Here is a 27233-nt window from a genome sequence, read left to right on the forward strand (position 1 = left end):
GTGAAGCTGTTCCGCTCAGATTTGATTAAAAAAAGAAAACCCACTAACCACATAACCCACACATTGAGTTTCTAAATGCTGCAGGCTATAGACGAGGAGCGGATGGGGGGAAGTAATAAGACATTATGTGCGCTCACTTCCTTGTCCAAGGCCAGAATCTCAGTACCTGTAGTTAAGAAACAAATGTATGTTTGACTACAACAGACATGGGGAACATGTGTGGTTATTAACTTTACAGGGTCCTACCGCTCACTACGCAACTACTGTACCATCATACACAGAGGCGATGGCGGAAGAGGAGTCAGAAGTGAAAGGGGAACATGGACAGAGGAAGAAAGGTGGTGAGGAAGGAGTACAAATGCAGGGGAGGATACAGTAAAAAAAATAAAATACAAAGGGAGGGGGTGCACAGGAACAGTAGAAGTACAGAGGCAGAATGAGATGGGAATGGGCACACAGAAGGCTAAACTCTCATCCCACTTACCTCCTAATGCCCAAAGGTTGGAGGTTGCAAAAAACAAAAAATAAATAAAAATTGAAGATGTGGACCTCCAGTTTTTCCTATGGACTCCTAAGATATGAAGATCCACGGATAAAAGGTCTTCCTACTAAATGGTACTATTTCATAAGACCTTTTCAGATGGCAGAAGGTATCTGATGGTATGTTACCATTTCGTAAATACAGGCCCAAATCGTACTTGCCAAGCATTTCATTGCCAAGTCAAACAATATTTTAATTTGAATTAAAAAAAAAAAAAAAAAAAAAATAGTAAATATGAACTTGGTTGATAGAATATTCTTTGCTCTATGTCACAATACTTACAGCTCTCGTTGGGTCCCCAAAATCTATCTTCAATCTGCCCATTGCCCTAATGATAGCAATAATGGATTGTATAGTGTTGCTGTACACCACAGCCTTGTACTGTTTACATTCTTCTTCTGAATAGCCAGCTTCGTGGATAATTCTAAAATGCAAAGACAGCAAAAAAAATTAAATGTGAATATGACAGACGTGCGAGTTATTTCAAGTCACGATCACACATATACTCATGATCATGGTTGTAGGTTGTGATACAATTTAAGGGACTAACAAAAGTTATTCATAGATGAGAATAGAGAGTACGGAAGCTTTTGAAACCTCATGGGTTTACTCTCCAAACCTATCACAACGTACTAGAACATTGAACACAAACAGAATTGAGAAAAAACAGCTTAACAATCTGTTTACTTAAACTGTAGTCCTACCTATTCAACTATGATATTCTACCCCCATATACATTCTCTATTTTCATCTTTTCCAGTTATTTTTAAAATGTAATTTTTAAATCATATCAATTGAATGGCTGCTTTCCCACCCACATATCAGCAGCCAGGGGTGCGCAACCACACCAGCCATAACCGGTCAATCACAATGGAGCATGCAGTGGTTTCTGTATGGGCAAAAACATGCAGACAAAGTTTATCAGGCAAAGTGATAATGAGTGTGTGCGTGCGGCTGGATGCTCTGCAGGCTATGGCTTCCTTTAAATCTACATCAAGAAAAAAGTCTAGTGGAGGTGGGACACATGCAGAATGAGAGAGTTGATGAAAGGTAAGCATAGTTTATCTATGTATTTACTTTTATTCTGCTGCTCAATTCACGCTAGTTCTTGGCTTTCAAATATCAATTACACAAAATAAGATGGCTTGCTTACTTCATTTGTTTGACAATTGTGCTTTTCCCGGATTCGCCAGCACCTGAAAAAGAAATGTGTAAGTTAATAAAAGGTTTCTGAACAATTCAGTAAAATCACACCCTAAACTCTTAGTTTAGCCCAGTAAGCAATTAATTACAGTGGAGAGGCAGAAACTGGGAGTGCGATACTGACAAAGGAAAATAGTACACGACTGCCAAACCAAAAAAAAAAAAAAACATGTATAACGAGGATTACAAATAAAATAAACAGGGAAAATATGTAGAAATAATATATTTTAAAAATAAAAATAAAAAAAGGAGAACTTGGCTAGAAATGCAGATGGTGTTTGAATAGAAGTTTCATTGTGGTGAGAAAAGAGGAAGATTGCAAAAGGGGAAAATCTACAAATGTAAAATTCCAAGGCTGAACAAAATGCAGATTGCAGAGGTTAGACAAAAAAGGTACACAAAACAATGTTTTTACATGTATATATCTCAAGAACTGCACCCAATGTACTGATTTGCAACACATCTCTATAAAGAAGCTATAATAAAAAAAAGTTTAAGCATGTACAAGTTCTTTTTCCAAATAAACTGATAATCTATAAATCAAAAATAGTTAGTGATCCATTAAACATACGTCAAGAAGCCAAGACAACCTGTTCCATTAGGAAACTATACAAACACACCCTCCTGTATCTCATGCAGTAAGGCCAGAGGCTAAAGGGCTAAATTGCAAACAAGCATGAAGATGTTCTGAGGCAAAGGGTAGCATGATGTCCTCCTCTTTCCACATATTATAGGCTGGTAGCTACTTGCACCAGTCCAGCACAGGAAGCTCCATGTCCACCATAGGGAGGGGGGAGTAGAAAAGGTAGTGGCTGTTGCAGAACACCTTCAGGGGCATAGCAGTCAATGACCGCTCTACTTCCCCAAGTTGTGCCCCACAATGCCTTGCATAGAGCTGCGCAAGACTTTAAAGGATGCAACGCTGGGAAGCAGTGACGTGATAGACAGTTCTGCTTTCGAAGACATTCTGCTACAGTCGTGGTCCATCACCTCCACACCTTCCTCCCACCCAATTTTCCACTTGTGCTGGACCAGTGTGTTATTCAAGACCCGGGCATCTTGATCCCTTTTTTCCCCCCACCGCCCTGCACATACACATGACAGAACTTTTTCTGAAAGTACTACCCCAACACATTCTGAAAGAGAACTAGACTCGTTTGTGCACGTTATCGGGACTATTACTCATCACAATGTACAGCGTAACTGTATCTTCAAACATTAAAGGTGTTATAACTTTCACAGAGCCACACTGCAACAAGTAGTCCCAGTCACACAGGATGCTGTATAGAATCAGAGCACATGCACAGGACAGTATATTCTTACCAAGGACGTCTCGAACCCGAATAAATGATCAATGTCACGGTCCTTCTTTTGAAGTATGTTTTGCTTTATTGGCTCTTTAAACCACTTCCTTGCAATGTTTTGAGGATAACAGAAAACAAAAACAACACACAGTAAAACCTGCCTATTTTATTTCCTTCTTATTCTTATTAAAATAAGCCGCTATATTTTTATCCAATTCCTAATGTTTTTAAAAGTACAATCTTGGTTGTGGAATAATGTCCACATCTAAAATCATGTAATTTCCTGACATCAAGTTCTTCAAAGTCTCTTAAGGTTAGTTTTCATAACAGAACTATGGCTACATACAATTTATAAGATGTCAACATGTTCTGGCAAGCAGGAATGAGAAAAATTAAATATAAGCGTTTAATGTGTAAAATATATTGCATCAATGGTACAATATGTATTAAACTCCTTTTGTCTATAACTGCTGCAATATAAAAAATATGCAGCTATATGACTAAACAGTGCTTTTAATGGAGAGAAACAGGAAGAATATCGGTTTTGTCTGACTATAAAAGGCAAGGTTTTTTCCAGTAGAGTTAACATGAAAAGTCCATACTCGCCTTATAAATTGGGCTCTGCACATTTTGCTGCTGAGTCTTGTCCTGTGTAAGGCCGCGATTACAGTGGAGGCGTGTACGCAACACCGCGTGATAACAAAACAAAGTAATGTAGGCCAATGATGGCATGCATAGTGCACGCGATTAAGCGTGATGGAGCAGCAGAATCCAGAGGAGACAAATTAAATTGACTTGGATCAACCAACCTCAGCGACATTCATTTGGCTCCTTGTGTGCTGATTATCTGCTTCTGATTATCTGAGTCCCCAGGCTGCCGTGGTCAGGTGTAAAAGCCGGTATTGGTAGGCGGTTTTGCAAGTGCTGGCAAAGGACTGAGTGAGTTACAAACTATGCTCACTACTCTTATTCATGTGTGACTGAACTGCCCGCTTTAGATTTAGGGTCACTTATTAAGCACTTTGTTGCAGTAGCCTATAACCCCTCTGCCCTTTTCCCATGTCCCATGTCCCATTGCTGGAATTCCTGTGCACTCAGCTGTTCTGTATATAATCATTTTCCCTGTCCGTCGCGCACATCGCAATGTCTAGTGCATGTTTCGTGCGAGTGATATCACGTGCGCACGCCGTCGCTATAAGGTCGCGTCCATGGTAAGACGGTCTAGCTTCCACGCTCCTCCTCCCCGGGGTCGCGCTTGCAAAACAAACTTGTTTGTATTGCGAAGCGCCGCTCTCCCTGTAGTGCATGTGCACGCGCTAGCCTGTCTGCAGTGCGGGCGCGCTGACTGAGGGAGCGGGGCCTTAGCCTAAGGCAGCAACACAGTAGTGACGGCTGCTGTGTGAATAGCTTACACAGGACCTAAAGGAGCGCATGCGCTTCTTTCAATATTGTGTAGGGCAGCAACAAAGCAGCTGGCTTTGTGGTGAAATACCGGCGCTGTGTTCTGTATGACAGCTTCCCAATGGAAGAGAGAAAAGAGACAATATTATACCGGTAATTACCTAGTTACAGTTGGAGGCTTAAATCGAGGGGATCGCCTTATATTCAGGGTCCCCCTATAAAATCAGGCAAATACAGTACATTGAACAGAAAATCACAGCACACATTTGCTCACAATGGGTTAAATGCATTTGCTAAATCAATGCAGTAACTAAGCTATTGAAACACAGACTGATGCACACTAATGGTTTACAAGCATGACGCCCTATAATTTAACACTTTCTCTGCCAGTGAGGCCTGCACTGTACTGAGGCACAAACTAACTTTTCAAAATACACTTGAGCTGTTATCAAGGGATATACCTTGTTCGTCATGCTCACCTGATTTCCAAATATGGAAAAATGATTAATAGCTTTGAGAATTTAAAAGCGTAACTGTTAAAAGTACAACAGTAATTATGGAGCATAAGATACATAAGGACAGATTTGTTAAAGGTTGATGCAGTTGTGATAAAATTTGGCATTATTCACAAATGGGACAGCAGAGATATTTTTCTAATTGGAGTCATATTCCCGAAGATCTATTCATTCAATGGGCAGCGATGATAGTCCCACTAAATAGCGCTGGAGATATAAATAAGTGATAACTCAGAAATTCGTGTTGGCGATGTAATTGTGGAACGGTAGGATTACGTAATAGGATTTCTTAGGCTGAGGACCCACTGCGGTCGCGCGTGCGCGTCACTCACCTGCCCATGACTTCCTCCCGAGCCGGCCCCAGTCCCTCCTCACTGCAAGGCTCACTACGCGCTGTGACGCGTCAGCCGCCAGAGGATTGTGATACCGAGCGGCGACGCGTCACATGGTGCGCTGGGGAGCCTATTAGCACCAGGTACTGGAGCTGTCAGAGCTTCCCCCACCTCCAAAAGGTAGTGGAGGGAAGTGTGTGTGTGTTGCACACAGGGGGGGGGTTAAGAGGGGGAACTATCTGCTCCCTTGTATCACCCCCCTTCCTCCCGGTTAGGTTTTGAGCTGGGAGCCGAAGGAGCATTGTAATTAAAGATGCGGACTGGAAGGATACAATAGGCACTGGTGTGATGAGCCACTGCCAATTTCAGCCCCTGCCATTTATACTTTCCGTGATCTTGTGAAACTCCCTGTTAGTCCCAGTGCCTCAGACACCCAATATTAACGGACAGAGTGTTCGGGGCAGGGATTCATTGTGCCTACATCAGTCTGCTATAATCAGGGAGGGTGTTAAGCTGATGCACTATAGAAAAAAAAAAAGTACTAACAATGAGGGTTCAACCTCCTCCACCCTTCTCCGCGGGCTCAATGGCCGAGCCCCCGACCCGTTTTGGCCACGCCCCCCACACCGGAAAAAGTTCACTGCATACCGCAGATCGCGGTGCAATGCCTTACAAAACTCCTTTCAATGCACTGCAAAGAAATCCCATTAGGCATCAAAGGGGTTAACATGTAGCTGTGTCCCACTCCTTAACTCCGGTGAGGGGGGAGTGCCGAGTTGCCGTCGGAGCTCCGCGTAGGATTGGGAGTGTTGGGGCTTGGGGCGTTGGAGCTGGAGTCGTGCATGCGAAGTCAGGAGTGTGGTTGCCATTTTAGTTTTGGCTCCGCAAGACGCCGCACGGGACTACAAGTCCCAAGATCCTTTGGGAGGGAAATAGGCGTCGCACAGGCAGGGGGAAGGGGATATCCTCTGCACACGAAAGCCCGCAAATCAGTCGGACGGAGGGCAGCAAGAGAGCAGGTAGTGTCCGTGGAGCAGTGTCTCCCGGACTAGGCCTAGACTTGCCCCTTTGGCCCGAGCTAGGCCCCTTGTCACCCTAGCGGAGTATTGCAGGGAAGGCCCCAGATAGGGACGCATCCCCTTTAGAGTGTAGTAGTGTTGTTACACTGGTGACCAGACAGCCACGCGGTGCTCTGTGGTCTAGGACCAGGCCATATACACATTCAGGTGAGACACTCCAGCTGGAGCTCACCCCACGAGGAGGATCAGGACCCTAAGGAGTGAGGGGATTGGTATCGGAGGCCCCGCGGCGTGGGACCTGACTGATCCTTCTGCGACAGCTGCACCTGGGTACAGGAGTGCTCAGACAGGTATACATGTGAACCAATGGTTCATAGGGGGTTGTGCTACCTAACACTTGGATGGGACTTGCTGGGAAGGGCACCAGGGATATTGGTGCCACCACACCCACAGTACTTTGAGGGGGGGATCACCAAGTGTTGGGACATTGAGAGTACACTGTGGGTACAAAGGGGTACTGTTAGATGTGTTCAGTATATGTTATTGTGTGTACAGGCATACCCCGGTTTAAGGACACTCACTTTAAGTACACTCGCGAGTAAGTACATATCGCCCAATAGGCAAACGGCAGCTCGCGCATGCGCCTGTCATCATGTCCTGAACAGCAATACCGGCTCCCTACCTGCACCGAAGCTGTGCGCAAGCGGGGAGACTATAGAGCCTGTTACAAATGCGTTATTTACATCAGTTATGGACGTATATTACGATTGCAGTACAGTACATGCATCGATAAGTGGGAAAAGGTAGTGCTTCACTTTAAGTACATTTTCGCTTTACATAAATGCTCCGGTCCCATTGCGTACGTTAATGCGGGGTATGCCTGTATATAGTAAAGATCAGTGTGTGTGTGTGTGTGTGTGTGTGTCTGTGTGTGTATTACTTATTGTGCAGTGGATCCTGTGAGGGGTTATCCCGTCCACGCTGGGATCCCTCATAGGTGGAGGCATTGCACACGAGTAGAAAGACCTCACCCCAGGCTCCCAGCGGCAGAGGCTTGGGCCTCCCATGAGCAAAGAGGTATAGCAGCATGCGTAGTTTCCCTTAGTCATAGGGAAAGGGGGCTACACATACAACATCCTATAAATAAAACACAAAAAAGCAGAACACCCGTATGTGCTATTAATTGCTTCGTAGCCCTAGTGTCCTCCCAGCTGACCTACTATGGGGTTAATATGTTTATATGTAATGCAAAATCTAAGACTATGGCCCTTATTGTGTAAGGCCGCAATTGGCAAACAAATGTCTTAATCCCTATGTAGCCACCCCCAATTCGCGCGCGACAAAGCGCAAAAGCGCGACTGCGTTTTGGAGACACAAAAAGGTTGGTCTTTTCAAGCGCGGCTGCGTGACGTCAGCGTCACATAAGCGGTTCAGCCAATGAGGGTGAACGAGCTTCGTGACGCGTCCGCCACACCTCCCCAATCTCCTGCAGCCAAATCCACAGATCGCTGGGGCTGCAGGCGTGCGCGAGGCTATGCGGTCCATTGCACGCAAGTAGTATAATCTAAGCCTGAAGTGTGGTAGCACAGATGACTGGCTATTGCATGGAAAGTCCCATTTAAGTTAATGGTACTTTTCATGTGATAACACGTAATCTGCACTATCACACTACAGAATAAGGGCCTACGTATTTGTATCTCCTATTCTAGGTTGGCTAGTCCCATTTTACCTATGCATGCATGGGCCATTATACAAATAGGCAAAATAGGCTCAATGCCAGCCTGGGGTAGGTGATAAAATCAGTGATGGCTTTTGGCAACAGCCCAACACTGATACCTGCCAATTTAGTGAATAGTATGTGAAGTAGTTATTTTTTAATCATCCATTTGCATGCGCTGCATTAAAGATATCACGTAAGTATGGCGGCATTTTAAAAAAAACCCTGTTCACTGTTGTACTACAGGGACATTTGGTCCCGGGCGTTTCGGCATGACCAAATGGCCGCTGCTTTGCCGCAGAAGGAGCCGCAGCCGATTTGTCACTGGCACCTCCGGCACCGGCTGCTTTATTTTTGATTATTGGTTAGGATAGGCGGTTAATGCAAGGGTTTTAGTGGTATGGGAAGGGGCTTTTACTGAACTTAGCAGCCGGCGGCAAAGTGGTCAGGGGCAGCAACTTCCAGCAGCAGAGAGTCGTTGCTAAGCGCCGGCCATCATTTGGCCGGGGCGAAACGGCGACCTCCAAAATGTCGTAGGCCACCGCTGGGGATGTGACTTTACTGAATAAGTCGATAAATAGAACTGAAAAATTGTCACTGTGTTTAACACCATTTATCTACTTTTGGCGACTCAAGGCCAGTGGGGCAACTCCAGTCCTCAAGGTCCACCAACAGGTCAGGTTTTCAGGCTCTCTGCTTCAGCACAGGTGGCTCGGTAGAATGAGCCATCTGTGCTGAAGCATGGTCATCCTGAAAACATGACCTGCTGGTGGCCCTTGAGGACTGGAGTTGACCATTCCTGCTTTGGGCCAAAGTGTTTTGCCGGTGGCATCTTCAGTACCAAGATCTAAGGGGCTGATTCAATATATGCCAAAGCGCATCGTGCAGTCAGTGGTAGTTTGCAGCCAATCGCACTAAGGTTGGCTACTCCAGAGAACTTTAAATTAGCCCATAAGAGCGGCAAGAACACAAGCAGAGAGCACGGATCATAGCACAGACAGAGTATTTCACTGTGAAATGGGTTAAATGAAAGGATTAAATTAAGACAATTTGACGAACGGAAAAAAATACAAGTATTGTGCTGCTCAACCCTTTGAGCGCGGGATGTCCCTCCTACAAAGGGATCACTTGACGGCTCCTCGGAGAGATCCTAGCGTCACTAATGAATTTAATGGAAGAGGAGCCCTCTGCCTGCTAGATCACCTCTAGTGCTCCACGGGAGCACATAACACCACCTCCCCCTAGAACATGAGCAAGACGGGGCCGTTCTGACTAAGACAAAAATAAACTAGGAGGACTTGCATGTTTAAAGCAGCACAATGTTTAACATTTGTTTGAAGCATGGGGTCTCCAGAGATGAACAGCAAGATACGTGCTTCGGAGGGGTTGCCGGTATCTCTACTCTATTTAAATTTCCTGCGTCACGTGGCTAAATAGGAAACTGCAAGGGACAACGTCACTGCTTCCTATTGGGCCGCAGGACATTTAAGCTACCACCATATTAGCCCCAACAGACCTGCACCTGGTACCCCCTCCCGAGGTATCTCAGGAAGCAGTTCAGGTCCAGACACCCCCTGCTACAAACTCATTAAAAAAAAAATATCAACATATTGTACTGCTTTAAAGCAGCATTCCTGGTTGGAGGTTTAAAAAATAAAAAAGGAAGTCTTTGTCAATCAAGTATTTTCTTTCCCCTTATCCCTCCCTGTCCTCAGAGAACCAATATAGTTAAGGTTAGATGGGATAAGGAACTCCGACTGCTGATCATTGTGACATCACACAAAAGGGAGCAGCCAGAGGAAATCAAACCACTCCCAGGTCTAACTTTCAAAAATAAATGTCAAATATGTACAGGTGTCAGATTTAGGGGGAAAAAATATCAACCCGGAGACCCCTTTAATTTATTGTATCTTTAGAAGCCATACGTTTGTGATTATTGGTAATGAGGACAGTCCCACTTACTCAGCAACTTAGACAATGATGATGAAGTGGAAACACACACACTTAACTATTGTGCCAGATGATCAGAGCAAAACAAAAGTAACATCAATCTCTGACCTAGAAGGTCTTTCATGTTTTACGGTCTTGCTACCAATGTCTGCCTAACCCAACAAGGAAGGACGTGCTCACAACAGTTCACCTGACTTCCACGATTCTCGTGCAATGGCCATACACTATTACAAACTGGTGAGGCTAGAGGATATTTTGAATAAAGTATACTTCTCGTACGAGTGCCTGCCACAATCGTTCTACAAGACTGATGTTTATTTGGAAGCTACACAAAAAAATGTTGTTAACTACAGTAGTTGTGATAGATTATATATATATATATATATATATATATATATGCAAATACAACTGTATGCTCATCTGCATGTCTTAGGCAGGTCTGCAACCCCACCTTTCACCATTATCACCCAGCATACAGCACTTCCACTGCAGCAAGGGATTCTGGGAAATGACATGCAAATGAGAACTCAGTGCCACTTTTTGCTTCAAAAACCATTTTTAACATGGTTCCCTATAGGCTTAAGCTTGCTGCATGGTCACAGCTTTGAGCACAGCCAGGGTTAAGGTGTCATATATATATATATATATATATATATATATATATATATATATATGACACCTTAACCCTGGCTGAGCTCAAAGCTGTGACCATGCAGCAAGCTTAAGCCTATAGGGAACCATGTTAAAAATTGGTGAAATCGATCTCGATATAGAGATATACTGTATATATATATAGAGATATATATTTATAGAGATATATATATATCTATATATCTATCTCTATATCGAGATCGATTTCACCAATTTTCCCGGTTCTCACTAGATGTCGGGGATTACCCATTAGGCACAGTAGGCACTTGCCTAGGGGCCCCCGATAGGGAGGGTGCACAAAGAACTGTCCCTGGCTGGAGGCAGAGCACTGTGCTAATAGCTTTCTTACACAGGGCCCCGCTCCCTCATTGCACCATGTGCAGAGGCATTTGAATTGTAATCCAGCTTCAGATCCAATGTTTGAACAGTTTAAAACAGGAGGTCCACAAATCCCACAATCCCTTGTGTAACCAGTATAGAGGTTCCCAGGGATGTACGACCTGTACCCCCTATTTCTTATCACTACCTTACCTCTGTCTCTCCTGCCCACCTTACTGCCCCCCTCTCCCTCCCACCTGCACCCACTGCCCCTCGCCCAACTCTCCTGCACACACTTTTTGCAGGAACAGTGTAAATTCTACAGTGCAGGAGACACATTCATTATTTTTTTTTTTATATATCTTTCTAGTCCATGGTGGGAAAAAAAAAAGAAGAAAAAAAGAAGAAGTGGGATTTAAAGCAGGTTCTCTCCTATTTATAAATCTTCTCATTATGCCAGAGTGGGGATGTCTCTTACCTTCTCCGGAGCGGCGCTCCTCCTGCAGCGGCGCGGTCATGGCGCCGCAGCACTGCAGGAGGCGGCCCCCAAAGTATTGGTGTCTACGGGCCCCAGAGGGTCTTAATCTGGCACTGGGATTACTGATGAGCTCTCGGGGACAACCCTCTTCAGGAAGGAAAGAAAAGAATGAGTGTGAGCCTGGATAGCTGCTTTATGTAGCATAAAATGGAAAGTCTGCTTAGTAGAAGCCTAAATTGAATTAAGACAATTTGAGTATTGACATTGATTGGCTAGAAAATATATCAATAATAATTGCAGTATCTCAACAAAATCAATGGAACAGAGTGCCATCCATACACTGCTGAGAACATTTTACACAGTACTGAAAGACAGTTCCATTGCAAACTTTTGCTTGGCTGTTATTCGTATTTTCTTAGCAGGGATCTATTTTTATTTATTTTCTGGCAAGTAGTTGGGTGAATACTGAAAAACAGGCTATTTCAAGAAGTACATTCTTACTAAAATCTTAAGAGGACAACTTTACTCATCAGCATTATGAAAAAGGTCCCCATTTTGACTAGGATTTAAATTAAAAAAAACAAATAAAACAGTTAATTACAAATAATACATCATATATACACAAAATGTCAGATTATTCGTTTCCTAAATTCAGAACACTGAATTGTCAGACAGATCAAAGTTGTGAAATTCACCATAGATGAGCCCTATAAAACCACCTCTTTCTACTTTATGCTACTTTGTATTTTTTAACCAAATTGATTTTTTCTGAAACATAAAACCATACAATTTGATGGCAGAAGATATTTGGACCACTTAGCCTGCCCATTTTCTTGTTTGAGCCGTGCCTTCCTTGCATGTCAAGAATAGCCTCATATTTTGAATTTCCTAACTATATTACTCTGTACCACCTCTAGAAATACAACAAAAAAGGAAGCGCTCTAACTAAATAAAAGTCCAAACTTGAAAAAGGTAAATGTGGTGCAGCGTGAAGAGTCGAATTGCCGGGAGGACCAGATTCACTGAAGCACCAGGAACCGACAGTGACATAGAACGCCGACCAGTTCGGCAAGTGACTGTCGCGGACACCGGAGGTTGCAGAACATCATGAACTGGTCTGTGCCCATATTTTAATATTATTTTGTGAAACCACAATCCTGATATTTTATATAAAGCAGAAATTTGAAAAAAGAAGTCCTTTGAATTATTTTGCAGATGTGTAGTGGCCTATTTAGGGCAGGGCTCATCAGTAACAGTTTCCACAACATACAGGATGGAAGCCTAGTTCACAGAAAAGTGCTAGGACATGGTCATGCTCTGATGCTGGAGGGTGGCAGACCCAGGCTAAACGTGTGGAAGTACTTTACAGAAAGGGTGGTGAAATTGAGGAATTGCCTCCCAACAGAGGTGGTACAGGATGTCCAAAGTAATCAGCGCACCTCGTTATATAGGAAGAAAAAGAAAGCAGAAAAAGAGCACAATAGATGACTTCATGGTGGTGAGGACGCTTAAAAATACCTTTATATACCTGAGACAGGCACTGAAATGTAAGTGCATATCTCACCATCTACAGATACAAGCATTGTGTTGTGAACTTGCTTCACTATTGTGCTCTTTTTCTTCTTTCTTTTTCTTCCTATATAACGAGGTGCGCTGATTACTTTGGACATCCTGTACCACCTCTGTTGGGAGGCGATTCCTCAATTTCACCACCCTTTCTGTAAAGTACTTCCACACGTTTAGCCTGGGTCTGCCACCCTCCAGCATCAGAGCATGACCATGTCCTAGCACTTTTCTGTGAATTAGGCTTCCATCCTGTATGTTGTGGAAACCGTTACTGATGAGCCCTGCCCTAAATAGGCCACTACACACCTGCAAAATAATCTAACTTTCAGAGAAGTGATTAATAAACACAAACAAATCATACATACAGGTCGACAAAAAATGGATGGGAACTTCTGAATGAAATCAATAGGAGAATGAAGATGGGATGGAGCACACTTGGAAAAAAAAACAAGACAATAATTCAATGGAACCTTTACTCTGTGCCCAGGACACACTTAAAAACGAGAGGTAACTCTCAATGTATTACTTCCTGGTAAAATATTTTTATAAATAAATAAAACTACGCCTCAAGAAGAACGTTTTTGACCAGCGTATTCTGCTTGTGCTCATGAATTGATGGGAAACTTTCACACTAAAAGCAAAGATAATTCAAAAGGTTCAGAAAACAAAGACATATGGAGAGATGTATGCTGGGTATTATCCGAAGAGACAGGGGAAAAAATAAATGGGCTTGAAACCAAATAAAATATCTGACATCACAAAAGGTGAAGAAATTAAAATGGCAGTGGGCCGGACATATCGCAAGAAGAAATGACCAACGTTGGACATAATGATACTCTACTGGATTCCAAGAAATTAAAAAAAACAAGTCAACCACCAAAAGTAAGATGGAGTATGAAATGTGTTAGAGCAATGTGGAGAAGAGATGTTTGCAACCGCAGTACCTGGAAGATCATTGGGGAGGCCTTCCTTCAGCAGTTGATCAACAAGCGCTTGAGATGATATACACACACACACCGCTTGTTTATAAATTATATTAATGCTGGTACTTCATTAATTGATGTAAGCAGGTGAAATGTAAAGAAAACAAGGCATTTTTACATTAAAGTATTATCAGAAAACAACGTTTCAGATACAAATTCCCTAGACAAGACTGTAAAGGTTCCAAAATATTTTTCTCTAGCATTGTTGCTTTTTTCAGCCCACTGACCTTGTCTGCCGATTTCAGAACATTCTAAACATACTGAATGTGTTATCGTTGAAATGGATTGTGAGGAACAGTGCTGACAAATCGAAAGGGACATCGACGTACGAGTTAAGGCAACGTGTATAATCACAAATGCTCAAAGAAACACTATTACGCTACTGTAAAAGACCCTCTCTAGAGCCCAGTGCAGTCTTGAGTAACCATCGCAGGACACTAACATTATGCGAGTTAAAAATGCTCATAGGCTTCAAGGGTGGGGGCAAGGGACATAATAGGCAAGGGAGGGTGCATTTTGCCTGTTGAAAAAAGAATATAAATACACCGCATTTCTGTTTGGCTAATGATGGTTTCATAAGTACTTTGGAGAGTTTTGACAGGCTCTTGGCGATAAGACGGTCAGACCTCCAATCTGTATTTCTTGGTTGCAGACAGTTGTCACAAAGACAATAAAGACTGTAAAAATAGACAGCCTGATCTTCCTTCAGAAAACAAGTGCCCATGATGTACCTGGTATTTTATAAGGGCACTGGAAAGGTTAAAAAAACAAACACTGCTGCACATAAAGAACACACGCTGTCACCAATTTACGTTTTTCCTATTCAAGGCTGAATGGGACATTTGGTCGTGGCCGTTTCGCCGTGACCAAATTGCTGCCACCGCTTTGCGGCAGACTAAGCCTCCGCCGCAGCCGATTCGCAGCTGGAATCCGCCCACCAGTCGCTTCTGAGGCAAGTTTTATTAGTGGTATGGGTAGGGTGTTAATTTAAGGGTTTTAGCAGTTAGGGTAGGGGATTTTAGGGTAAGGGGCTTACTTTAGCGGCCGCAGCTTCCGGCAAAGCAGTGGCAGCCATTTGGTCATGGCGAAATGGCCGCGACCAAATGTCCTAGACCGTGCAAGACTCTCCTGTGTAACAAACAAATCATGTAAACATACGTCTGGTATTAAAAAAAAGCCGAAAAAATAAATGACCAAATGTTTAACACCGTAAACGTCGCTGTAACTTGGATCCTGAAACAAACACCTCTTTAAAGCTTGGCCCGCAATCTGCTGCTGAGGTTGAGGCAGTTGGCAGTTGAGTAACTATACATGGATTGCTAAAGGTGTGTGAACATTTCATGGCGTAATTACTGAAATGTGCCAAGAGATTAGATTGAAGAAAATAAGTTATATAAAGCATATCGTGTACACCAGTTTTACAGGTGAAGCTTCTAATATACAAAGAACTTACTTGCATGATTTTTGCCCAGTAGAGTTTTAGCCTACGTTCCGCCTGTAAAAAGGAGTAGTGGGTATGATTGCTCTGAAGTCGGCATACAGTACAGCAGGGCCCCGCCTCTCGGCGCTCCACTATTCGGCGATCCACTGATACGGCGGCACAGAGAAGGGGTCCGCCATATTTAATTTAAAATCGCGCAAGCGCAGAACGGACAGGTGCGCCCCGGCTCGTATGCGCAGACCTCCAGTTGCACGCGAAGACCGCCGGTCGCACATGCGCAGAACGGCGTAAATGCCGGTTTGCGCATGCACAGCACTGAAAATCGCCGGATCCTCTTTCCGGCGATTTTCACTATACGGCGGGCCTCTGGAACGGAACCGCCGTATAACCGGGGCCCTGCTGTAGATTGGAAACCACATCAGGAACATTTAGTAAAAGATTTAAATAGAGATTTCACTATATACAATGCATACATTTACTAGCATATTAAACTACAAGAATCAGAAAAATGTACACAAAGCATGAATTGCGCATAAAGGAGTGGCTCAGTGAGTAACGACACAGACTTAACAATGACACTGGGGTTTGAACCAGGCTCCCCTGATTAAAACGCTGTCAGCTCCTTGTGACCATGGCCAAGTAACTTTCTCCCTGTGCTCGGACACCAAAAACAGATTGTAAGCTCACCTAGCCAGGGACTGTGTCAGTATAAATCCTATGTGCTGCATACCGCGCATTATATTGTAGTTGTGAAGCGCTTTGACACCCATTGGGAGAAAAGCGCTGTATGAAATAAAGTTCTTAGAAAGTTTACACAGCTGAAGAACCTGATGCAGACTTCAGTAAAACAGGGGGCAAGACAGCGGATTTTTTTTAGACTACAATAAACATGGAAGCTCAAAATAAATCACCGCTATCCAGATGTGAAGAAATAACATTTTAAAATTTGGTTGTAACAGAAGACTGCAAATCTCCTGATCTAGTCACTATATTAACTTATCAGGCCAAAATAGCCAGATCTAGCATAGAATCTCAAAAAAACACGTATGGTATTGTAGTAACTAGTCCCTTTGACTCCTATTCTGCTAGTCAGCCTGTAAAGCATTGGAAGCCCACTGGGCAACAAAGGGGTTTAATAAAAATTCGTAGCCCATTGCTTGATTTCTTCAGTACGTGCGTATTCATTAGAAGAGTTGTTTTTCTGAACAAACATGAATATCATAAGTCCTCCAGTGTTCAAGTCTTACTAGCCAAAGTTAGAAAGCCTACTCTCGGATTAGAATGCAACCATCCCAAACATCCGCAAAAGAATGCCAACAATGCAATGCACTTGGCTTCCATAAACAAATGTAATCATGTGGAGGGGAAAACATGGCTTATTTACATTTATTAAATCAAGAAGGATTTTCTTTTGCACAGGGATCCTCTCGGTCAAAGGGGGAAACATACAGGAAGCTTTGCTTGTTTGGCATCAAATCCTATGAGTGAGGCGGCTTTCTTCATTTGAGAAAGGGAGATGAATATCGGGCACGATGAATGTTCAAGGACCTATGAGATCTCACAGAAGCTATATACTGTAGCTGAATAACGCCCCTCCAAAGACTCAGCCATTTTGCCAAGTTTGTCAACTTCTTAGCTATAGTTAACCCCTTCACTACAGATGTGCCAGCAACGCATTGCAAGGTCAAAGGGAAATTAATTTTAAGACACTTGTACATCAGATTTTTGTGTTTCATTTTCGTGCATCTCATGTAAGGGAAAATGACTGGTTACATAAAATGTTCTGCCTTTTTAGAGTAAACAACTGAATATTACAATTTGCTGACTTAATTCAAGAAATACATTATAAGCAAGATTCCCCTTTAAAAACATAAACGTTTAAGATTTTTGTTACGAAGTCCGTTTCCTTTTAACACCTCAAGCATACAATCCTTCTCATGCTGCATCAACCTCTTGAAGTCCTTCCCTCAATGTCCACCAAGCACCTTCCCTCAAACTTCAAAACCCTTCTGGAAACTCACCTATTCTAGGAAAAACTTTTAACTAGTCCTGGATGAGCACTATTCACGAAGCTGCAGTATATGCTCCTATTCACACTATAACCAATGCACTACTGTCTCCCCCCACATGCCGATTAGATTGTTAGCTCTTCGGGGCAGGAAATCCTTTCTCCCAATGTTACATTGACATCTTGATGCACAGCGATCTGTACTATTTTATTCCATGTACTGTAATAACTGCAAACATTGTAAAGCTTTGTACACCTAGGTGGGACTGTAAAAATAAACAAAATCTTGGTTCATCATTTGGCCCCTTCTTAAGCTGCGTCCATAGAGGGGGGGAGCAGTGCTTAACAGCGCTGACGCCGAGGCTCGCCTGCTGAAGCTGTGCGATTTCATGCACATGCAGGCGAGCAAGCGGGCGCGATCGGGAGGTGGGGGGAGGCGGGGCAGTGACGTCGCTGGGCCAATCGCCCGCGACGCACTGACGTCGATGTAACGGCGCTGTGACGTTGACGCTGTTTCGCGCTGATTGGTTGTTTTCAGCGACAGCGCGCTGAAAAACAGCTTGGCTGTCGGCTGAAAAATCCAACTCCTCAGCACGCTCGCGTGAGCCCCCTCTAAAGACATCCTCATTGAGGATGCAGGGGCTCAGCGCGGAGCGTCTGCACGGCTCAGCGCTGCTTGTCCTTCTATGGACGCAGCCTTATTCTTTAAGAACTGCTTTACAACTCCACTATCATAACTATACTGTTGGAATTTCTATTTCACTAATTAATTGGGTATGAACATATAACGAGGTGCAGAATGCCTATGGAAGCATTATAGATCGTACATTCAGTGATTTTTTTGCTGTGCTGGTCAGACATGGACTTTCAAGGCTAAGTGTTGCAGGCTACAGAGAATAGCCTGATATAGGAAACAAATTAACTAATATACATTATTGAGTTTCAATTTACTGCATTTACACGCTGCACCAAAATGTTACATCACCTTTAAAGGTGCAGCCCTGCATACCAGAAGAAAAAAAAACTAAGGATCCAATTTATGGAAGTGTTCTCATGCATCAATATGGCCTATTTGTAATGTTTGCCATCTGTAATGACTTTTTGAGCTTTTGAGAGGTGGAGTGGGGGGGGGGGGGGAGGGGGGAGATGCCAAATTATTGTTTCCCCATCACATATGTCCCCCTGTGCTGGTTTTGCTTTAGAAGAATGTCTCCTAAGCTCAGAGTGAGCGTCCACTAATGGGAATTGGGCTTGAGGGGGTAAATGTAAGTACCTTCTAGCTGGGACTGCTCCTTTGAAGATATCATTTCTTATTCTGTTTTGCTAAACATAATTAAATTAAGTCTCTGTATTGTATTCCTCTTGGAGCCTACAGCCAGGACAAAAAAAAATATCACCTTGCAATTCAAAAAACGGAGAGCCATCTATTTTGTTTTTTAGTCCGGTTTGATGAGCTCTGTTAAGCAGTAAATGAGGAATATTTTTCTTATTCCAAATACAATTTTAGTCCCACAATGAAAAAAATAAAATAAACTTAAATCGGCAAACTAATTATCCAAGATTATATGTTTGGGTGGGATTATACGTAATATTTAGTATTTAAAATAGTTTATAGAACACCCTCTCTCAACCAAAAGCAACGTTGACTTTTCAGAATGCTCCATAAAAATATGACTTGAATTGATCTCCACTCAGACTGCTTAAAATAAATAAACCCCTGAAAAACACATCTTTGAAACATCTCAAGCCCCTAAAGTATTTACATCATGCTATCTAGTAATTATTCTTCCTCTCTATTACCTATAAACGAGTGGTGTTAGACATTAGACAAAACAAAACAGAAAAGACGACGAACAATGAGCCTATATATAACGTACAACTGTTTACAAACAGTCTCATCACAAGAGATTAGTGAAACATTGGAACATTCCAAAGCATTCGAAGCTAAATAAACACATTTTTACATTGTGTGTTATGGCTGTATGCATTTAAACAAAAAAGTGCTTAATGGGGCAATCCAAGCAGCTTAAAAAAAATATATATTTTTTTGTTTTAATATATGCAGCATTTTATAATCTTTATTAAAAATTAATAACCTAAGCTGCCGATCAATTGATCATGGGAGAACCAAATCAGCAAAATCCTTTTTCCCAGGGTTCACTAAATGGCTGTTTCAGTTTCAAATTAAACCTTCAGTCAATGTAACTCAGCAACTACAATGTATTCTTATATTATGAAGGTAACATTATCTATTGTTACAGTTTACAGCTCAAACTGCTGGGAATATTGGCAACAAATGATCAAACGGGAAACTTGCAAATTCTTGGGGAGGCGGGCTAAAACCGGCTATAGAAATTAAAAGATGCTCAGTATATTAAAACCAATTAAAAATGACATTAAGAGTTGATTTTTTAAATAAAAGGTAGCAAGTATCTAATACTACAGAACGGATTAAAATAAAAAAAAACACATGTACGATATTGCTTGAATTGCTCCTTTAACACCTGTAAAAGTGTTTTTATATAGAAGTGTTTCTCTTTCAACAGAACCAACCCTTTTTAAAACACAGTAATTAAGCCTGCTAAGAGTATGTGTGCTACCATCATTCAGCAGTGGTTAACCTTGAATTTGTCCCTGCAATAGATTGCTGGTGGAGAATGAAAAATACTGTTTCGAAGTTGCTTTTTCATGCAACTAAATGTCTATATAGATCTGACATCTGCTTCAACAGCTAACTGTCACAACACTTCAGTCTCCAACATGCACACATTGCTCTTCCCAAGCATGCATTCTCCCTACCCCAGCTATTTCTACAGCACGGTCCCATCTACACTGTACCTCTACCTCCCAACAAACCCGAATACACAAGGCACCCATACCTATCTTAAATAAACTTGTAGAAATCTAGTTGTGTACTGTACTTTCATTAGTGTTAGCCCGCTGTCTCATCCATTGGTAGGTTACATTTCTTCCAATGCAACTTGTGAATGTATTCTACAGCAGTGACTAGTGAGCAGACCATATTTGAAGACATGTTCCTATGAATAGGATATTGGTTGCCTCAAAAACCTGGTCTGGCTTAGCGACCAGAAGACAGATTTCACAACCACTGGTCTACAGCAAGTAGTCTCTCTGATACGAGCATTTACATCATATACACTTGAAATCCTACCCTACCCATTAGTCTCCTTATATTGATTAGATTGTAAGTTTTCCGAGGCAAGGACTTCTCCGTAAATTGTTTCAATAGCATCTGTAGTAATGACACTTGTGTTGATCATATATTTCTGTGTTTAACATGTTTTGTTCAAGGAGCTCCGATATCTGCGTCAGTTTAAATGTTGCAAATAATGTCGAACAGCATAGTCTTTGGCTCATATTTACATAAATGAACAATGGTGAAAAGTTCAAGTGCAAATCGCACTTTAAATTACAAAGGATCATTCCCAACGTCATACATCACAGACAATGCAATCATAGGGTTTAGTGCAGCTCTGATGAAAATTACTTTTTCCAATCGTCAAGAGATAGGGAGGCACAGGATACGGAGCACAGAGACTTACAGGTACTATATATAAAAGAAAAAAAAGGTAACACTATAGTGAAACGCAACCAGTTCTGTTATTAAAAGGAAAAAACCCTTTCTCCCACTCACATGGTGTTATATGAATGCAGGCAGTACATGGCAAAAATAAATAAAACAACTTGGTAGCAGAATAACAGTGACGTGTGGTCAAAACGATGATATAGCATGGTTTGTGAGTGCTACATTATTATTTTGTTTGATTTCTTTTTAGTAAATTGTATGTCTGTACTAGGGTCTGCTTTTTCTTCTTTTGAGTGGCGGAACTTGCTGTCTGGTTCTGGACCTCGACCGCAAGATCTCCTATATCTACTACTGCCTATATCTTCAATACTGCATATCCTGCTACGAATCCAGAGGTATTTTTATTTTTTTTAAGCTCATACTGCCAGCATTCATATCACATGTGAGTAGAAGAAAGTGTTTTTTCCTTTAAAGCTGCAGACCAAGCAATATCCTACGTGTTTGTTTTTTTTTAACTCAATTAGTCCTGTACAAACCGCTTCGAATGACATTTTTAATGTATTATAATGTAACAAGCATTTCTTGTTTCTATAGCAACCATTTACTAAGTTACATCCCCTTCCTCTTCTGAAAGACTCTGGCACATCTTTTTTGAGCTCTGTCCTCTCAAGCAGTGCACCAATTGTAGCTAGTGACTGCCTGGTCACATGATCTTCCCCAGACAACTTTGCATCTTTGGTCCTCTTCTGCTGCACTGACAGCCATTTAGTGAACACCAGATCCGAATCTTCACAGAGCGATCCGTTATCCTGGGATCAATCGGCAACTTAGCTAATTACTTATTGTGTGGATTGTATTGATGCACATACATTTTTTTTTTTTTTTAAATCCTTTAATAAGATATAAACGGCAGCTTGGACTGCTGCTTTAAAAAAATCAGTGGTTGTGTTGCATTATACTTTTTCTATTTTTTTCTTGTGACTGCCTGGGAGTATTTGCACTACAAACCCTATGCCTCACATTTACACAAGAAAAAATTCAAAACAACTTTTAAATTCTCACCATTTCCTATGTTTTTATTTTTTAATGTGGGACAGGAACAAGACCACCACAGCATTCTGACTTGAAAATCACTCTAGTGTGATTTGTATTACACTCCCACTGCCCTTTCCCCTTCAGATATTTATCGTTTTTCTACTCTTGCAACTACATTTTGTCAGATGTTCAGTCTACAGAGCACAGATGGGCTTCAAACTAATTCTTAGTGACTTCAATTGTCACATTGATGATCCCTCCAACTTCAGGGGTTCTTATTTGCACTTGATAACTCTAGCTTTGGTTTACTCTTCAAAGACTGAGATTCTGTATTTTCATCCAAAGAAAGGTCATATTTAACCCCTTGAAGTGACACCAGGTTGATTAACCCTATCGCACAAGCACACTGTCTTGGTGTCATTCAACTTTTCTATGTGCATTTCTGCTCACATTCATACTATGACAGCCATGTAATTTATTTCAGCACAACACAGCCTACATATGAATCTTCACATCTCACTAAATAGCTAAAAGGCTTGCACACTTTAATCCTCTCTCGTCTTCAGCTGCTTGAATGTACGACTAAGGCTGCGTCCATACAGAGGCAGACCATGCGGACGCCATCAGACTGCCTAAAGGCAGTGATCGCGTCTATACAGCGTGCGGGAGCGGAAGCGAGAGGGTGCGCCCGATGCGCGTGAAATCAGTCAAAACTGATTTCTCGCGCGATAGGGCAGTCATGTGAGCGGTACGCCCAATGAGGGCGAACCAGTTCCGTGACGTCACTGGCTGGCCATAGACATGCCCCTGGACGGCGCACGTACTAAGGCCAGGGAAAGCACCCACTTTCCCTTAGCCTCCGCACGGGAGATAGGTCTCTGGACGCAGCCTTACTGGGCATCCTGCTTCTCATCAAAATCGATATGAAGAGTTACAGCCAAGATCATCTCTCATCCCAAACTCCCTTAATCCATCTGCTGGCTCCTGCATTTCTTCCCCCCCTCAGATTCTTCTCCTTCCCTGCAAGATATTAAGCCCGTAATATAGAGCGCGCGTGCAAGTGACACACACTTTTTGTGTATGCTGTGAGCGACAGTCTTGGAAGGTACTGTGTGTGTGTGTCACTGGGTAAGTGTGTGTGTGTATGTGTGTGTGTGTGTGTGTGTATTTGTGTATGTATGTGTGCGTATGTATGTGTGTGTGCATGTGTATGTGTGTGCGTATGTATGTGTGTGTGCATGTGTATGTGTGTGTGCATGTGTATGTGTGTGCATGTGTATGTGTGTGTGCATGTGTATGTGTGTGCATGTGTATGTGTGTGCATGTGTATGTGTGCGCAGGTGTATGTGTGCGCAGGTGTATGTGTGCGCAGGTGTATGTGTGCGCAGGTGTATGTGTGCGCGTGTCTGTCTGTCTATGTGTGTGTATACACACACACACACACACACACACACACACACACGATCCCAATGTTTTGAATCTCGAAAACAACAACACATAGTATAACGGATATAAAAATGCAAAGTGACATTTTCACACACAACCAGACCTGGCAGGTTCAATATAGGATACATAGCCCTTTCTAGCATGAATTACAATGTATTTTATTTATTTTACTTTAGAAATCATACAGAAAACCTTTCTAAACACCACACACACTTACATACACATTACAGCAGCGGTAGCAGCGTGAAAATGTTCTTTTCCCTGTCTTCTCCCTGATTGTCCGGTGTCACGGTAGACCAAGCTTATTAACACTTTACCATCTGGATCCTTTAATTGAATAAAGCATAAAATAAATTGTATTTATTCACATAAAGAACAGCTTGAATTACAAAATTATCACAAATAAACACTTACTGGGATGGGCAAAACGAAATAAAATGTCCACGGAATGATATCCACAGAAATAAAGTCTCTAGGCTTCAATTCCAAAACACGGGCGATGCGCAGAAAGAGCCGCGTAACAGTCGTTGGCTAGTGGCGCTGCCTGTAACCACTCTTACTCCACCGAAGGTAATATTTTCGTTTCCCCAATGCAGGATTAGTTAGCAAATCCTTAGTCCTTACGAATACTGGAAGCTAGATACAAATCTTTAGTTGTGATGAAATAGTCTCTGATCCCCCCCGCTGTAGCTTAGATGTATCAGATGGAACTTCTTATAAGATGGAACTGAATCTGTTACATGATGCAACCAACTCCTCATGGGCTGCCCTGACTTTTAAAACCTCACAAGTCCCATCTTTACAGTCTGCAGGGAATCACTGCGTGGGAACCACTCATCCCACCTATATCAGAGTTCTGACAGGTTCTTCGGAGCCTGGCACTGAGCTTCAAGGTATGATGAGAGCAGGTGCTAACTTGGCACTACAGCTGCTTAGCATACCTAGCCAAGCCTACTTCCTTGGAGACCTAACGTCTCCCTGTCCCCTGACACCTAACCACCTGTCAGGCCAAAATGTTCACCTCTCCTCCCCCAAGTAACACCTTACAATGCTAGGTTCTTTTGTTAAATCCGGGTCTCCTCAGACATGCCCGAGTCATCTCCACGTGATGCCTTAGAAGTCCTGGGCTTAAGTTATGACTCACTGTACTTGTGAATCCTAAGTGTGCCTGCTGCCCCTTTAAAGCTCCCCCTGCTGCCTATGCAAATGGATTGTTTATCCATACTAAATGACTTCCTATGACATTACTTCAAAAATCTAATTTACAGTTTTATTCTAATTTGACTTACCCATTTTCCTTACACCCTAATAAACTCTCAGCGTTATCCTGAGCTGGAGTAACCCCCCCTGAACCTCTAAAATGGATTCAGGGTACCTGGGCATTACTTGGGCAGTGTCCCTTTATCCTAGGAACCCTGTGTAGAGTGTGGGGATATACATTAACCCCTTATGCCCCGTGTAGGTTGTGGGAATTCATTAACCCTTAATACGGTGATATGGCCCTCTTCTTCCTAGCCGGGCGCATATAGATATTTATACACATTCACAGGACAGGTGCAAGAAGTTGGCTGCAGAGCTGACACTCTACGCTTTAACTTAAAATGTAACCCCTACAACTCTCCACCTTATCCCTGGTGAGAGTTACAGAACCACTCACTGGGTCCTGGGATTTAGGCATATTCCGGGACCTGGAATGTAACCCAGTTCCCTGCCCGGTTGTACTGTTCTGGTTTGTGCTGAAGTAGGGGGATTTGGCGGTGAGCTGCAAACTGCGTTCTAGGTAAGATTTTATCCGGTGGTCTGTGATCCTAATGTCCTTAGGAATCTGGGGGGGGGGGATTCCTGATTTCATGTTTCAGGTAACCCGCAAACACGGGCTCCCTTCTACCCAAACACACCGTGAAAACATTTTCCCATAAAATCATCCGTGACGCTCATGCCTGGCGCATCCTGCTGGTTGGCACTCCTGGAACAGTAAGACCACATACATCTTTATTATACAAGCAGTTATATACCATAATTGGGTTGAAGAGGTGACACTCACAATTCCCCCAAAATACCTCAGGGGCACCCAACCGGGCAATATACCTTTATTTATGGCCTGGGTACCCCTTCACCGTCACAGCTGGCTCCACGCTCCCTGCCCCGCGCGCGGCCTATAGAAAGGCTGACTAACCACAGCCAACTATAACTGCCGCGCGCGCACGGCGAAGCAAGCACACCCACTACAGAACAGCCCTTACACAGCAATTCATTCATCCCTAGCCATTAGCAATTATGCAAATTCATCCACCCAACCATACCTTTCCCCTACTTGACACTTTGCTGTGTGTTCTGAGAGACACCCTTCCTAAAAGTTTCCATTTATGCCTGTAGCAGTTATCCTTATACTGCTGTAATATTTCCTCGTTTAATGCAATGCGAAAAGAGGTCCAAGACGCATCGATAGGTCATGGCATTAATGTTTGTTTACTAGAGGCGATCACATTCACCGCTCCATCGGAGTGGCGAGCACTGTCGGAACAGAAATGGACTCCCTTCACTTTTGCTCATATAAGTAGGGGGTCAGGAGGATGTAGTCAAGAACATACGGTCACACGGTCACGCGGTCGTCGAGTACAATCTTAGAAGAAAAAATCAAACTCAGTTGCTTTAAGAGTGTATTTAAAGGCAGAATACATAATAGCATGTTCTTGTATAGCGCTGCTTGTTTTACGTAGCGCTTTACAGAGACATTTTGCAGACAGTTCCCTGCCCCGTGGAGTTTACAATCTATGTTTATGGTGCCTGAGGCACAGGGAGATAAAGTGACTTGCCCAAGGTCACAAGGAGCCAACACCAGGAATTGAACCAGGCACCCCTGCTTCAAACTCAGTGCCAGAAAATAAAAACTAATTGAAGCTCTATGGCTTTATGCTTCCATGTAGCATCTACAGTACATTTTAAATGTGCAATCACGTCTAAGTGCTTATTATGCAATATTTTGTGGGAGGCTTTCTTCATTCATGAGCAATTTGCAGATATAATTTTCTGGCAAAAATGTTGCAACTGCCATCATAAATTAATAGATTACATTAAACATTCAGAACCAATTCTAACCAGGACAGATAGATATAAATATAAAAAGCACACCTCAAAATGTATACCATAGCAATTTGTATAATGGGTAATGAAATGTTAAACAAAGCATTTCAACTTCACTACAGAAATAGCAAATTTGACAACCAAATGAAGCCCTCCAAAAAGTTGGACTCTTGATAACTTAGAAAGCTCACTAATTAATAAGATGTTCCTAATTATATCAGTTTGTATACGTAAGTGATGGTTTAATGCTCTGTGATCCAGTAAAGGTGGCTAGACATTAAAAGAATACACCCAATGTGATCCTTTGTAGTGCGCATTCTGGCAATCATTGTCAGCCTGTGACATCCTGTGTCAAAATGCAGTAAACGCTCACCCTCTGATTTACAATCCTCCTCATTTAAAAGATTAAAGACGATGTACAAAATGGAGCAAGAGTGCTACGTATTTATGGCCTCATTTTGGCATTTAAATGCACTCAAATGGAGTTCACAGAGGTCTTTAAATGACCTTAATCTTTACAGGATTGTTGTTCTATATTGTGCAACCTAAGTTGCCTCTGAAAAATTTCCAATGATTAATAAAAGTCACTGGACTGTGTAAACAGAACCAGGAATTAACTGCAACAACCTTGCAAACTGTAGCTAAGCCTAAAGCTAGTAGAGTTTTTGTTTGGAGATATACCGTTCACATATAC

General features: G+C 42.5%; 1 protein-coding gene across 1 annotated transcript in view; it reads right to left on the minus strand.

Moving 5' to 3' along the window:
- Positions 1-27233, minus strand: part of LOC142494908 (guanine nucleotide-binding protein G(i) subunit alpha-1) — a 76615-nt gene that overhangs the window by 12791 nt on the left and 36591 nt on the right. The window contains exons 2-3 of the mRNA XM_075599588.1: positions 1695-1737; positions 824-965 (exon numbers count right to left, since the gene is read on the minus strand). Coding sequence (XP_075455703.1) covers positions 824-965; positions 1695-1737 — 185 coding nt within the window. The remainder of the gene's footprint in view (positions 1-823; positions 966-1694; positions 1738-27233) is intronic.

This window comes from Ascaphus truei, chromosome 5 (genome assembly GCF_040206685.1).
Source record: "Ascaphus truei isolate aAscTru1 chromosome 5, aAscTru1.hap1, whole genome shotgun sequence".
NCBI classification, from domain to species: domain Eukaryota; kingdom Metazoa; phylum Chordata; class Amphibia; order Anura; family Ascaphidae; genus Ascaphus; species Ascaphus truei.